The sequence below is a fragment of the Pygoscelis adeliae genome, unplaced genomic scaffold (genome assembly GCF_000699105.1).
Source record: "Pygoscelis adeliae isolate BGI_AS28 unplaced genomic scaffold, ASM69910v1 Scaffold14, whole genome shotgun sequence".
NCBI classification, from domain to species: Eukaryota; Metazoa; Chordata; class Aves; order Sphenisciformes; family Spheniscidae; genus Pygoscelis; species Pygoscelis adeliae.
The window spans coordinates 6732405-6744785 of record NW_008825109.1 but is presented as its reverse complement, the minus strand read 5'-3'; the positions used below and the strand labels follow the sequence as shown (position 1 = coordinate 6744785).

The 12381-nt window shown below is 37.7% G+C and overlaps 1 protein-coding gene across 5 annotated transcripts in view; it reads left to right on the top strand.

Moving 5' to 3' along the window:
- The window catches only part of SGCG (sarcoglycan, gamma (35kDa dystrophin-associated glycoprotein)), a 161296-nt gene that overhangs the window by 78357 nt on the left and 70558 nt on the right, over positions 1–12381 (top strand). For 3 of the 5 annotated variants that reach the window (XM_009327767.1, XM_009327766.1, XM_009327765.1), the window contains one exon: positions 4357–4554. In XM_009327767.1, the coding sequence (XP_009326042.1) occupies positions 4360–4554 (195 nt within the window). In that variant the 5' untranslated portion in view covers positions 4357–4359. The remainder of the gene's footprint in view (positions 1–4356; positions 4555–12381) is intronic. The other 2 variants (XM_009327768.1, XM_009327769.1) reach the window with 1 other exon arrangement.

The following is a 12381-nucleotide window of genomic DNA, read 5'->3' as shown; positions in this document are numbered from 1 at the left end:
CTGCTTGGCTTCCCTACCCTCTAATTCCAGGCTACTGGCCCTGTTATCCCAGTATTGGAGCAGCCAGGTGACAACATGCTTGCCTGGACGATGACTGAAATCTTTTCGCATATCTCGCAGCTCACTCAGGGAGAGGGATGAGGTGGTTACCATCTCATTTATGGGTTCTGCCTCTTCCTGCTCCTGTTCTCGTGATGGCCCTGGTTCATCTTCGTCCCTTACTAAATGAGTTGATTTTCTTGTATATTTCTTCTTGTGTTGGTTCTCTGGTTCAGCCACAGTGCCTGTCACCGGGGTTTGAGTAGCCACAGTGCCTGTCGTGCAGGTTTGAGTAGCTGCAGTGCCTGTTGCTGGGGTTTGAGTAGCCGCAGTGCCTGTCATGGGGGTTGATCTCTGGATGGTATTCTTAAATAATTGTTTAACCTTAAAAAAGACCTGAACCACATTCAGGAGACCTAGCAATAGGACCATGCTGGTTTGAACATTCTGTGGATATTCAAAATTCTCAAGAGCTGTTGTAACTCGTCTGAAGGAGAAAGGAAAGTGTCCCCCCTGTCTCCCCCATAGATTGGTTCCCCGAGGAGAAAAGGTAAAAGGTGCAATTATTAATAGTTTCTGAAAAGTGGCTCCCAAGGTACGGAGATGACGGCAATGCTGAGTATAAATACAGATTCAAAATTCTCAAGAGCTGTTGTAACTCGTCTGAAGGAGAAAGGAAAGTGTCCCCCCTGTCTCCCCCATAGATTGGTTCCCCGAGGAGAAAAGGTAAAAGGTGCAATTATTAATAGTTTCTGAAAAGTGGCTCCCAAGGTACGGAGATGACGGCAATGCTGAGTATAAATACAGAAGCAGAAATACAAAAATTAGTCTCACGACCAATATTTTTTTCAGCCCAGCTTCCTAAAACAGCCCAAATCTATAAAAGACTTTCTCTCTGACTTCTCCAGACAGATCTGAGATTATTCTCCTATGTGATTTCAGCTCGTGAACGTATAAGTTGATTCTTCCAGAAGAAACAGTCCAACAGCATCAATTATTAAAGGATTTCCCTTGTAATTACTTGGTACTGGGCCACTAATTCTCTTAAAAATCATGAAATATATTAAGTAGAAAAATTTAATCCTTTTCAAAGCAGTCAGTTGTCTAGGCTAGCATTACCCATTTGCTAGGACCAAAGCAATTTTTGGCAGTATTAATAATGCTCAGGAACAACAGAACTGTTTTCTATCAGGAAAAAATAATTTGTGCAGGGAATAATGCTGTGCTGGGAGATGTCCCCTGTGGAATTTCTGAAGGGCTGAAATTGAAAACAATCACAAAACTCATAGGCTTTTTGGTGAAATGCATAATGGATTTTGACCTCGCCTCATTAAACAGCAGTACATAATACATTATGTATAAAACCCTCAACTCACACAATAAACATTTTACAACAGGGTAGAAATGGAACAGAAGAGACCAGGAATCAAAAGAGTCCTAACTTCTTGTTAAATTACATGCTTCTGGAAATCATTCCAGTTGGAATTAATTTGACCAAATACTCATGTCTAAAACATCTAGGTATGTACATATGAAAAAGTCATCCCAGGCTCTCTTTATTTCTCTTTTTATGGAGAGAAGTTAAACACATCTAAGGTGCAGTTCATTGGCTTTCTAAAATAGACATCTAAAATAAATCAGATAAATGATTCCCAGCAGGGGTAGGTTTATCTCCATTGGCCTTAAAGGGAGTCCAGGTTGACTGGCTCAGGTATTGAAAGCTAAATTGTTGGTATCTAACATTGTGAGATGAATCCCAACCTCAGAGACCACTGTGATGAGGCTGACATAAAAATGTGAAGAGCTGAGAATTAATTTACTCTTTATCAAATGGTGTTTCTACTGCAAAATTTACCTTGAAAATATAGCGAACAGCAACACAAGGAACAGGCAAAGCTTAGATGCCACGGCTAGAGATTTGTTGTCAAAGGCTCAGCTAACTTCATGAGACTGCAGTTTCTGAAGAATGGTCCATTTTCCCACAGCCCTATTGAAATAACCTTTCAAGTGTTCTTAGAAGTGGATTTTATTCATCTCCTAAAAAAAGGAAAAAGCAGTCTGTCTTGTGAAGGGGGCTTCTGTCACTAGGGAAATTTCTGTAGCTGTCATCTATCTTGTTTCTTGTTATACTGACACTTAACAAGTATGTGTAATAAAGGAAACAGTAAGAAACTCAGAGGATACCCTGTGTTAGGGTATTAGATAGTTGTACTATACCTGGGCAAGGACTGCACGAGTTATTTCTCAAAGTATATCTGTTGGTGTCACCAGATAACAGTTACTGCATCCTATCCTGTAAGTTACAGTGTTCAGGAGAAACCTGTGTGGAAGTAAGGGTAAAGGTTTTTCTAAGCATTTTATGAAACCCATTGTATGTATAAATGTCCCAATTTGTCTTACTTGGCAGAGCATGGTAAAGTAGGTTTAAGACAAAGGGCAACTTCTATGTGAGTGATATGGTTTGTTATACAATGATTAGCGGGAAAACAGAAAAAAAATAGTAGCAACTCATATATAAACAATGTCCTATAATCAGTACTAGGTGCTTGAGTAACACATGGAACTGAAAAGTATAATCTGATAGTTTTAAACAAACTTAGTTCATGTGGTGAATATGAAGGAACATCTTGTAAATCTACAATATTTTGCAGTAATGTTAAGCTAAGTTATTTCAGAATCTATGATTCTCCACTAATAAATCATTATACTATTTTCAGTATTTTCAGCAGATGAAAAGATTTACATACACAGTATCATGAGCAACTGAGACTGATAGCAACAAAAAATTAATTAGAATATTGTCCCATAATGGCAGTAGCACAGTTACATTGTGAACTGCTGATGATCAAGTGTCATTTTTTAATAAAAATAAGCAACAAATTAAAAGATTTTTTAATGGAAGTACAGAAATAAAATGAATACTGCATATATGCAAAGAGATAATGCACGAACTTCTGTTCAATTGTAAACTTATACTGCGTTCTCTGTCTTGTAGTTCGATAGGAAGCTACAGGAACAAAAGATGACATCTTTCTAAAGATGGTTAGAACTGAGAGCCGCAAGCTTGTTACAGATACAGGATGGCTCTGCAGGAGACTTGAAAAGAGCTTCTTTAACAACTTAGAGTAATTCAGCAGCTGGGCAAGGATGTAATTTAATCACGTTTTGAAAGTTGTGTGAGCAGAGCACAGTGATCTCATTCCCAGGAGTAAATTCCGAATCCAGACGAGACCTTGTGTGAAACCTGTCTGAAGGCACTCTCATTTAGGAACATTATACTGTAGGAAAGTTGACCAGCTTTTGGATGTAAGATGCCTGTGGATATACCTGGCTCATGGGAAGTGCTTGAACTTACAATACCTATTTTCTTTTTGACATCCATGGTTGGGTGGGGTTTTTTTCATTTTATATCTGTGGAAATGAGACAGATGTTGCCCACTGTTGTTCTAGATAAGCAGCTTCAGCTGCTGAGGTTTTATTCTCTTGGCTGAAATTGTAAGCTCTAATGAATGGTTTGAATTGTTGGTGATCTCTGTGCTGTAAAGGTGGAAGTTAGTGAATATCCTCATGTTTTAAGGAAGTGCAATCTGGTAAGATTTCTTTAAATGGAAAGAATGCTTCTTTAAGAACTATAATATAAAGTGAAGGAAGTTGTTTAAACCCAGTAATATTTTTATTGCTAATATATCTTTAAATATGAATATCTGATAAATTGAGAAATCATTATTTCCTTTACATTATTAAGAACCATTTCATTTCTTTATATACAGATTCTGAAGCTTAACATATTTTGGCATTCCAGTGATACACAGTTAAGTTTTGCAGCACAAAGAATGCATTTTATTGCTGAATTGAGGAAAGAATATGTAGAAGTGTTTTTAAACCTGTGCTTACAAGGTTGTAAGGTTACCACTTGTAACTATTTTTACAGTAAAGTAATATTTTTCTGAGCGCCACAGATTATGATATGATCCTATGAACTAGGATCCTATTGTGATGGGAGAATTAGAATATTATGAAAAATGGGAGGAAAGTGTTGCCATTCTGTATAGGATAAAATAAATTTAATCCTCCTGAAAATGACAAATGATGCAGTTTATATACTAAAATATCACATCGTGTGTACCAAAAAGTAAGATGTAAGTGTAATTTGAATGAGACATGATGAAAATGCTTTCCAGGTAAAACTTCATAAGAGTTTCTAGTTTCTAGTAACTTGCTATCGCAATTATATCTTCATCTTTTCCTTGGGGTTTTATGTAAATATTTTTAATTTAACTCAAACAACTAAGCAGTCCCTTTTTTTTCTTTACATAGCAGATGGTACGTGAACAATACACTACAACAACACCAGGCACTAGCCTAGAGAGGCCGAAGAATGAATATGTCTACAAAATTGGAATTTATGGCTGGAGAAAGCGTTGCCTCTACCTGTTTGTTCTCCTCCTGCTTATCATCCTAGTTGTGAATTTTTCTTTGACAATTTGGATTCTTAAAGTGATGTGGTTTTCCCCAGTAAGTGTCCTCTTTAATTTTCCATTCTTTTCATATTCTCTTCTCTTCCCTGCCTCACCACTTCACTTATTTTGTATGTACATCAGCTTCTCTGTATGTAATAGATGGTTCTTTTTTCTTTCTTCTCAACTGTAATTTATACTTTGGTTGAGAATATATAAGAAATATCTATCTTTGAACATACTTCCTGATCTGTAATTTCTGCATTGGTAATAATCTTCAAAATACTGAGGCTGTTGATACCCTATATTGAGGTGAATTCTGACAATTCTAAGAGAATGTATTTTACTGTTGTCTCATAGTCCCTGTTTAGTTTATATTTTCTAAATGTGTTCGCTGTAATTTTATCTCATACAGAATTCCTTAGTGTTAAAATATTGCTGACAGTTGCTGGTTTTTCTTAGCTTTCTTCTATTTATCGACATCTAAAATTTAACAATTTATTTGCCCAATTAATTACAGCTCAGAGGTAATTATTACTACTTCATGCTTGAGGCTAAGCAGCTATATTATTCAGGAATAAATTTAATAACTTTCCACTGTCATATATATTTTAATATTTATAATGTAATTTTGCATGTAGTAGATGAAAGGGTAACTGAGAAGTCTGCAAGATGTAGCTTTAGTGAGAATGCAATAAAATGCATCAGTGAATATTGAAGCTAAGCTAATTTTTTCATAACATACAGTCATGATACACAGATGATTTGAATAGACTTGTTACAAAAAACAATAATAGTCAATTCCTACAGCTCTGCCCCTGCTACTGAAGAAAGTTCCCATTACCTATCGTTATTACGCCTCTATCACTAAATGAAGGCCATTTTATCTTCATAGAAGCATTTCTATACTTTCTCTTACTATAAAGGAAGTACGTTAATTTTAAGTCCTACTTACTAATATAGTTACTAGTGCTTGAATTCCTGTCAAGTTTCTTCCCCCACATAAATTCTTTTCAGCACTGTTACTGTCATAGAGATTACAATGCAGAACATCTTAGATCACATACAATTTTTCTGTTATGCAGTTCAGATGGAAGATGTGGACTTGGTGACTGCACATCATGAATCACAGAGAACATAAATAACTTAAAATTGTTTTCTGTGTGGCTCAGGTTTATATTTATAAGGAGTTTTTAAAGTTATTTTCTGTTGTTTTGGTTTCTTTGTATGAAACTGGGTATTTCTTCTCTAATATCAGTCAGGACTAAAAAAATAGCATCAGAAACTCCACTTCTAGGAACCCCTATCTCCTACCAGTTATCTGTGAGGAAGGCACCAAATGCCTTGATCTGCTGAGGGACAGTGTCCTTCTGCCTTGGCAACAAGAGCAGTGGAATAACAGCTCAAGTAGTGCAGGCTTACATTCTTTCACAGGGTGGACTATGAATACCAAGGTTATAAGGGTTTTCCTAATTCTCTGTTAAAAAATCTCTATTCCTGACATACCCGGTTAAATAGTTACTTAACTGTAATGCCTTCATTCATTTGGGATAATTTTAGGGAAATATCTATATTTCAGCTAAATATCAGCTCTAAGGACATTTGTGCAAAGTACATGTGTATGTCACAATCCTTAGCAAAAGTATGTGTGAGGTCATTAAGAATGGAGAATGTTTTTTGCTGGGTATTGTTTTAATAGAGTGTATCTGTCAAGACAAGAAGTAACTCTGAAAATACCAGAAATATCATCCAGAGAAGTCCTGCTAGCCTCTAAGAAAAGTCTAAGAAAGAGTATAGACGTTAACTGCGTGTTCAAAGTCTGGAAGTATAATTGAAGCATCACAGTCCTTTCCTGTGTCTAAGGAAATACCATTTGTAAAGAATGATCATTTGTAAAGAATGACCATTTGTAGGGAAGTGATCGTGCCCCTGTACTCGGCACTGGTGCGGCCGCACCTCCAATACTGTGTTCAGTTTTGGGCCCCTCACTACAAGAAGGATGTTGAGATGTTGGAACGTGTCCAGAGAAGGGCAACGAGGCTGGTGAGGGGTCTGGAGAACAAATCTTATGAGGAGCGGCTGAGGGAACTGGGGTTGTTTAGCCTGGAGAAAAGGAGGCTGAGGGGAGACCTCATTGCTCTCTACAACTACCTGAAAGGAGGTTGTAGCGAGGTGGGTGTCGGTCTCTTCTCCCAAGTAACTGGCGAAAGGACGAGAGGAAATGGCCTCAAGTTGCGCCAGGGGAGGTTTAGATTGGATGTAAGGAAAAATTTCTTTACTGAAAGAGTAGTTAAACATTGGAACAGGCTGCCCAGGGAAGTGGTTGAGTCACCATCCCTGGAAGTATTTAAAAGACGGGTAGATGAGGCGCTTAGGGACATGGTTTAGTGGGCATGGTGGTGTTGGGTTGATGGTTGGACTCGATGATCTTGGAGGTCTCTTCCAACCTTAATGATTCTATGATTCTATGATTCTATGAATGTGTGTAACAATCATAGAAATTACAAACACTATCATCAAACCTTTTCCTAATGGAATTATGCATTTATGCCTCCAAGTTTTTGGTTATTGTTTGAAAAAGGGAGGTGACAGTAAGATTTTTATGGTTCTTGAGTTCCAAGCTTGACAAGTATTTGCTATTGAGGAAACCAGTTGATTCATATATATCCTACTTATCCAACTAAACATTCCCATTATTGGGAAGAGTTTAAAAGTATTTCTGAAATTTTTATCCTATGCAGTCATCAGTTATTTGGCAAATATTAGTCTGTCAGCTGTGATAACACTTTTTATATTTATTAATTATGTGTTCTAGGTATATTATGTAGAGATTACACTACTTATTATGTTTAATATTAATAATAGATATTGTATTTTTAGCTAATACTTTAAAAGTACTCAGTCCTAGTTTTTAAAAAATACATTAAAATGTTATCCCTGTTAACAATATTAGAATATTAATAGCTAATAAAATATTAACAACTGTTTCTCTGTAAGATAATACAAGAAACAAGTTGTATTCTTACTAAGGTTGGTAAACATATTTAGAAAAAACATGATAAACATTTAAAAAGGTATTTTTGTAGTACAGTTCTGAAGAGAGTTTATGCTCAAAGAAAACTTTAAACATAACCTGATTGTAGTATGTAGTTTTATTAGGAAAACAGTTTTGCAGTACAGTGCATAGGGGTGTTGGTGCTTTAGTGATTGATTGGCACAGTTCTATAGCACAGCCTTTTCATGAGCCCACTCAGAGTTGACAAAATTGTTATTTAGACATGAAAGTTTCTTTTACAGGATAAAAATTGTTTTCTTTTTCTGTAAAGCATCCTTAAATCTTTCATTAAATAATAACTTGCGGTATACAAAAATCATGTGCTATGTCTATTCATAGATCCAGATTAAAATAATAATGAAATTATGAACAGAGCTTCAACAAGCTCTGGCATGAAATTAATCCATGCACACATCTCCTGTCTCAACCCAAAAAAACAGACAGTGTGATAAATACTAGCAAACAAGCTAAGCTGATAAAGGAGAACGCGAACCAGACATAGATATGCTGCAAGATGAATAGATTTTAATCTCCTTGTAGAAGTTTGGAAGGATGATGAAAGGCGGAGACTTTTCTAAACTCCATTGTTTGAGAGGCCTTCAGCATTAAATGAACATGACTAAATTGAACAGATATTCATTTCGTTTCATAAAATCTAGACCAAAAAGGAACAACTTGAACAGAGAATATATTCTTTTTCTCATACTGCCCCAATTACATAACATATGAGCGTCTCGAAGTTGTGCAGATTGATTCACAGGTATCAGATGTGTCTCATTCTTTTTTTCTCTTTCTCTCCTGGAGTTCGGGGGGACAGGGTCCCAAGTTTTTTTGGGGGCTGAGAGAAGCAAGCTGTGGATTCATAATATTCAGCTGTTTTAGAGAAGACAGAATCAAATAGTTATGCCTTGAGCTTGGTGAATAAAGTGAAATAGAGTAATTTAAAAACTAGAATTAGTTTTGCATGAAAATTAGAAAGTTTGAAAAAACTGGAGGTTGTATTTTTTCACCTGGACATAACATATCAAAATTATGCATGAAATGGAAATTCCAGATTTTGTTTTTAATATATTGATGCTTTCTGAGAACTAAAGGGGACTGCTAGTCTTAAGAGTTTAGAAACTAAGAATCTTAAGGGATTTAGGGCTGCAACAGGGCGAGGATATCAGAAGTCCTGTGAACAATTCTGAAGGGTCCAACAGGTCTGAAAGAGGGGAACTTCAATGTCCCTGACATCTGCTGAAAGGACAAACATGGCAGGATGGAAGCAGTGAAGATTTTTAGAGGGTGTCAGGCATTACTTCTGGATAGGAAAACTAAGGGTGGCACACAGCTGGATCTGCTACTCATGGGATCCCATGGGAGCCAGATCTGAACAGTAAAGTTACTCAGGAAAGCTTGCTGGTGTTTAAGTACGGTATCCTCCAAATGCAGGAATGATCTGTCCTGATACTCAGGAAGATAAATAGCCTGGCTTAGCTAGACAGGTTGCTTGTGACAGAGCTCCAATGCAAAAAGCAGTATAAGAAGAGTTGGAAGCAAGGACAGGCTACAAAGAAGAAATTTAGAAACATTGTCTGGGCCAGGAAATGTTTCAGGCTTCCTGTATCAGGAAAGCCAAAGCTCAGCTTTAGTTAAGACTTACAAGGAGACAAAGGGCAACAAGATGGGCTGCACCCATAGGTGCAGAGAGAACTGCCTGATTCTGTTGTGAAGTCACCCTCTGCCATGTTTGAAAGGTCATGGAGACTGGGGAGATCCTCAGTGACTGGGGGAACGCAGGCATTGCACTTGCTTTCAAAAAAAGAGGCCAAAGGGACAGTCTGGTGAATTATGGACTGCTCAGCCTCACTTCAGTCCCTGGGAAAATGATGGAGCAAGTCTTCTTGGAAGACTTTTCAAGGCCCATGAAGGAAAATAAGTTAATGGGGCACAGTCAGCATGGATTTACCAAGGGTGAATGATGCCTGAACAACGTGATTACCTTCTATGATAAAATGTTTGGAGTTATAGACAATGGGAGGGCACAAGATGCCATTTACCTTGACTTTAGCAAGGCTTTTGACACTCTCCCACAATATTCTTGTACCCTAGTTAGGACATTACAGCCATGAAGGGTGGACAACCAGGTAAGTGAAAAAAAAAACTGGCTGGATGGTCAGGCTCCAAAGGTAGTTACTGACGTGTTGTACTCTACATGGAGGCCAGTAATAAGTGTTGCAGGGGTCTATCCTGGGACTGATCCTTTTTAACAACTTTATCAATGACTTAGGAGAGGTGACAGAATGCTTGCTCACTAAGTTTGCAGATGATACCTATTTGGGGGAACCATTCAATACTTTCAAGGCTCAGGCTGACATTCAGAGGAGCCTAGACACGCTGGATGAATGGTCCAACCTTATGAAATTCAGGAAAGTCCCTGGCACCAGCACAGGCTGATTCTGCCTGGCTGGGGGCAGCTCTGTGGAGAAGGCCATGGGGCTTGGTGGGCAGCAAGCTGACCATGAGGCAACAGTGACCCTGGCAGCAATGAAGGCCAAGAGCTTCCTGAGCTGTGTGAATAGGGGCAGAGGCAGAGACCACTGGAAGTGATTCTCTCCCTTTACACAGCACTCATCAGAGCACGCATGTAATACAACCTCCAGTTCTGAGCCTCCCAACAGAAGAGTGATATTGACAAACTTTAGTATCATTTTTGTTTTTAAGAAGTTTTGTCTTGTGATGTCTTGGCCATCTGATGTTGCCAAGACAGAATATTTTTTTTTCTATAAACAATATTACACTAGTGATTTCCTCTGAAAAACTCATTATTAATCTTTCTTATGCTTCTGACAAAGAGAAGATAAATGCTTCACAGGAAAAAATATATTCCTCTTTTACCTTGTTGTCTTAATTGATTAAAATGACTGCATAATTTTAAAATGGTCCACTGACTCTTAGTTTATAACATTTTAATTTCAAGGCCATCAGTTATACTAGACTAGATGCTATCATATGAGATGAAAATTCATCCTTCTAGACACTATCAGATCCTAAAATATTTAACTAGAAAAATACTGAATATATTGAATGCAAGAATACTCCTTACTCTCATTGTTCTTTTCCAAATCCTCATTGTGGTATAGGCTATAGAACTGGGCATTTCTCAGTCTTTCTAATTGAAACTGTTTTGACTTATATGGAAAAACTGATTCTTTATTGGGCTGGAGGTAACACATGCTTTAGCTGTCAGGTGATTATGACACTCACCTTGCAGACAGAAGCTTCTGTTGTAGCTTCTGCTCCAATTAATATTTAATTATTTCATATGAAGTAGAACAAATTAGAAAAAGAGAGAGTATAAGATTCCCAACATCAAATGTACTATAATCTGTTGGTTAGAGCATGGATCTCTGGGAGAAGATATGAGATCAGATTTTCCCAGGGAAAGGAGGAATTTCAATCTGGGAGTGCAACAACCCCACGGAGTCCTGCGACCACTTGTTCTTAAGTAAAAGGACATCAGTACCTCTTCACGTGGCCCCTCTTCATCCTTGTAGATGTTATTCGTAAGATAGTCACTTAGGAGATTTTGATTGTGTTCATGTCCAATGGTGATCAGATAATTTAACTGCAAGAATATTAGTATGCCTAGATCTCATGGACAAGTGAGCAGGACTTTTGATGATCTATATTTTGGAATTTGATTCTTAAATTATTTAAGTATCTCCCATACTAATTGCCCAACATATAAATTCCATATTGACATGACTCTAGAAGGCTGCATGACTGGCAAACAATTTGGAAAAGTTGGACAGTGTTGAGCTAATCTGTATAACAACGTTTTATACAACACTGAGCATCTGAAAGCTTTATACAGATTAGCTGCTCAGTAGGATGCGTTAACAAGAGGTATTTGGCTTCTCAGTTTGTTACATAACTGATGTGATTTCACAACTGTAATCTTCTGTTTGCATTGCTGCCTCAGTGACTTCTGAGGGTTTTTTTCTTTTTGCATTTTTACTTTTCCATTATCTTTATGTTCCTTAGAGAAAACTAAGTTCCCGAGACTGCTTTCACATTTTCTCCTGAATATAACAATCTTTAGCTGTCCTACCCTGCTATCACATAGAGAATTAGTACTCACGTCTTCAGAACTTCACCCGTAATACTGATCCGTTGTGTCGACACTGTAATCAGTGAAGACTTGGACCAAAATTTTTAGGTCACTATTGAATTTCATATTTGTCATGCTAATTAATACTCTATAACTCAGGTGTGAAAAATGCACCTGATCAGATGATTACCATTTCTGATGCACTAGCAAATCTTGTTCAGAAACACCATATTAATGCAGTTATGATATCATTTAGGTTATGCTACATTATCGTAATGCCAGGAACAGTCGCGCACCAAGGATTACTCCTAACTTTTTTTAGTGTCTGATGGAGAAACGCATGTTTCCATGGGCTTTAGTGGATGTCACAGCTATCACGGTCTCCTGGAATAAGAAAGGTCAAGGCAATTGTGCTGTACTTCATGTTGATAAGGACAGACAGTCATGAAACAAGAGTTCCCCAGGATAACTAGTTGCCTTTCTCCAATGTGGAGTTTGGCATGTAGCACAGGTTTTTCTCTGACAAAAATTTTAAGCACAGTGTGAGTAAGATGACCAGGTAAGATGACCTATGACCAGGTGACCTGCCCAGTAGATGAGGGAAAGGCTGTGGATGTGGTCTACCTGGACTTCAGTAAGGCCTTTGACACCGTCTCCCACAGCATTCTCCTTGAGAAGCTGGTGGCTCACGGCTTAGACAGGTGTACTCTGTGCTGGGTAAAAAACTGTCTGGA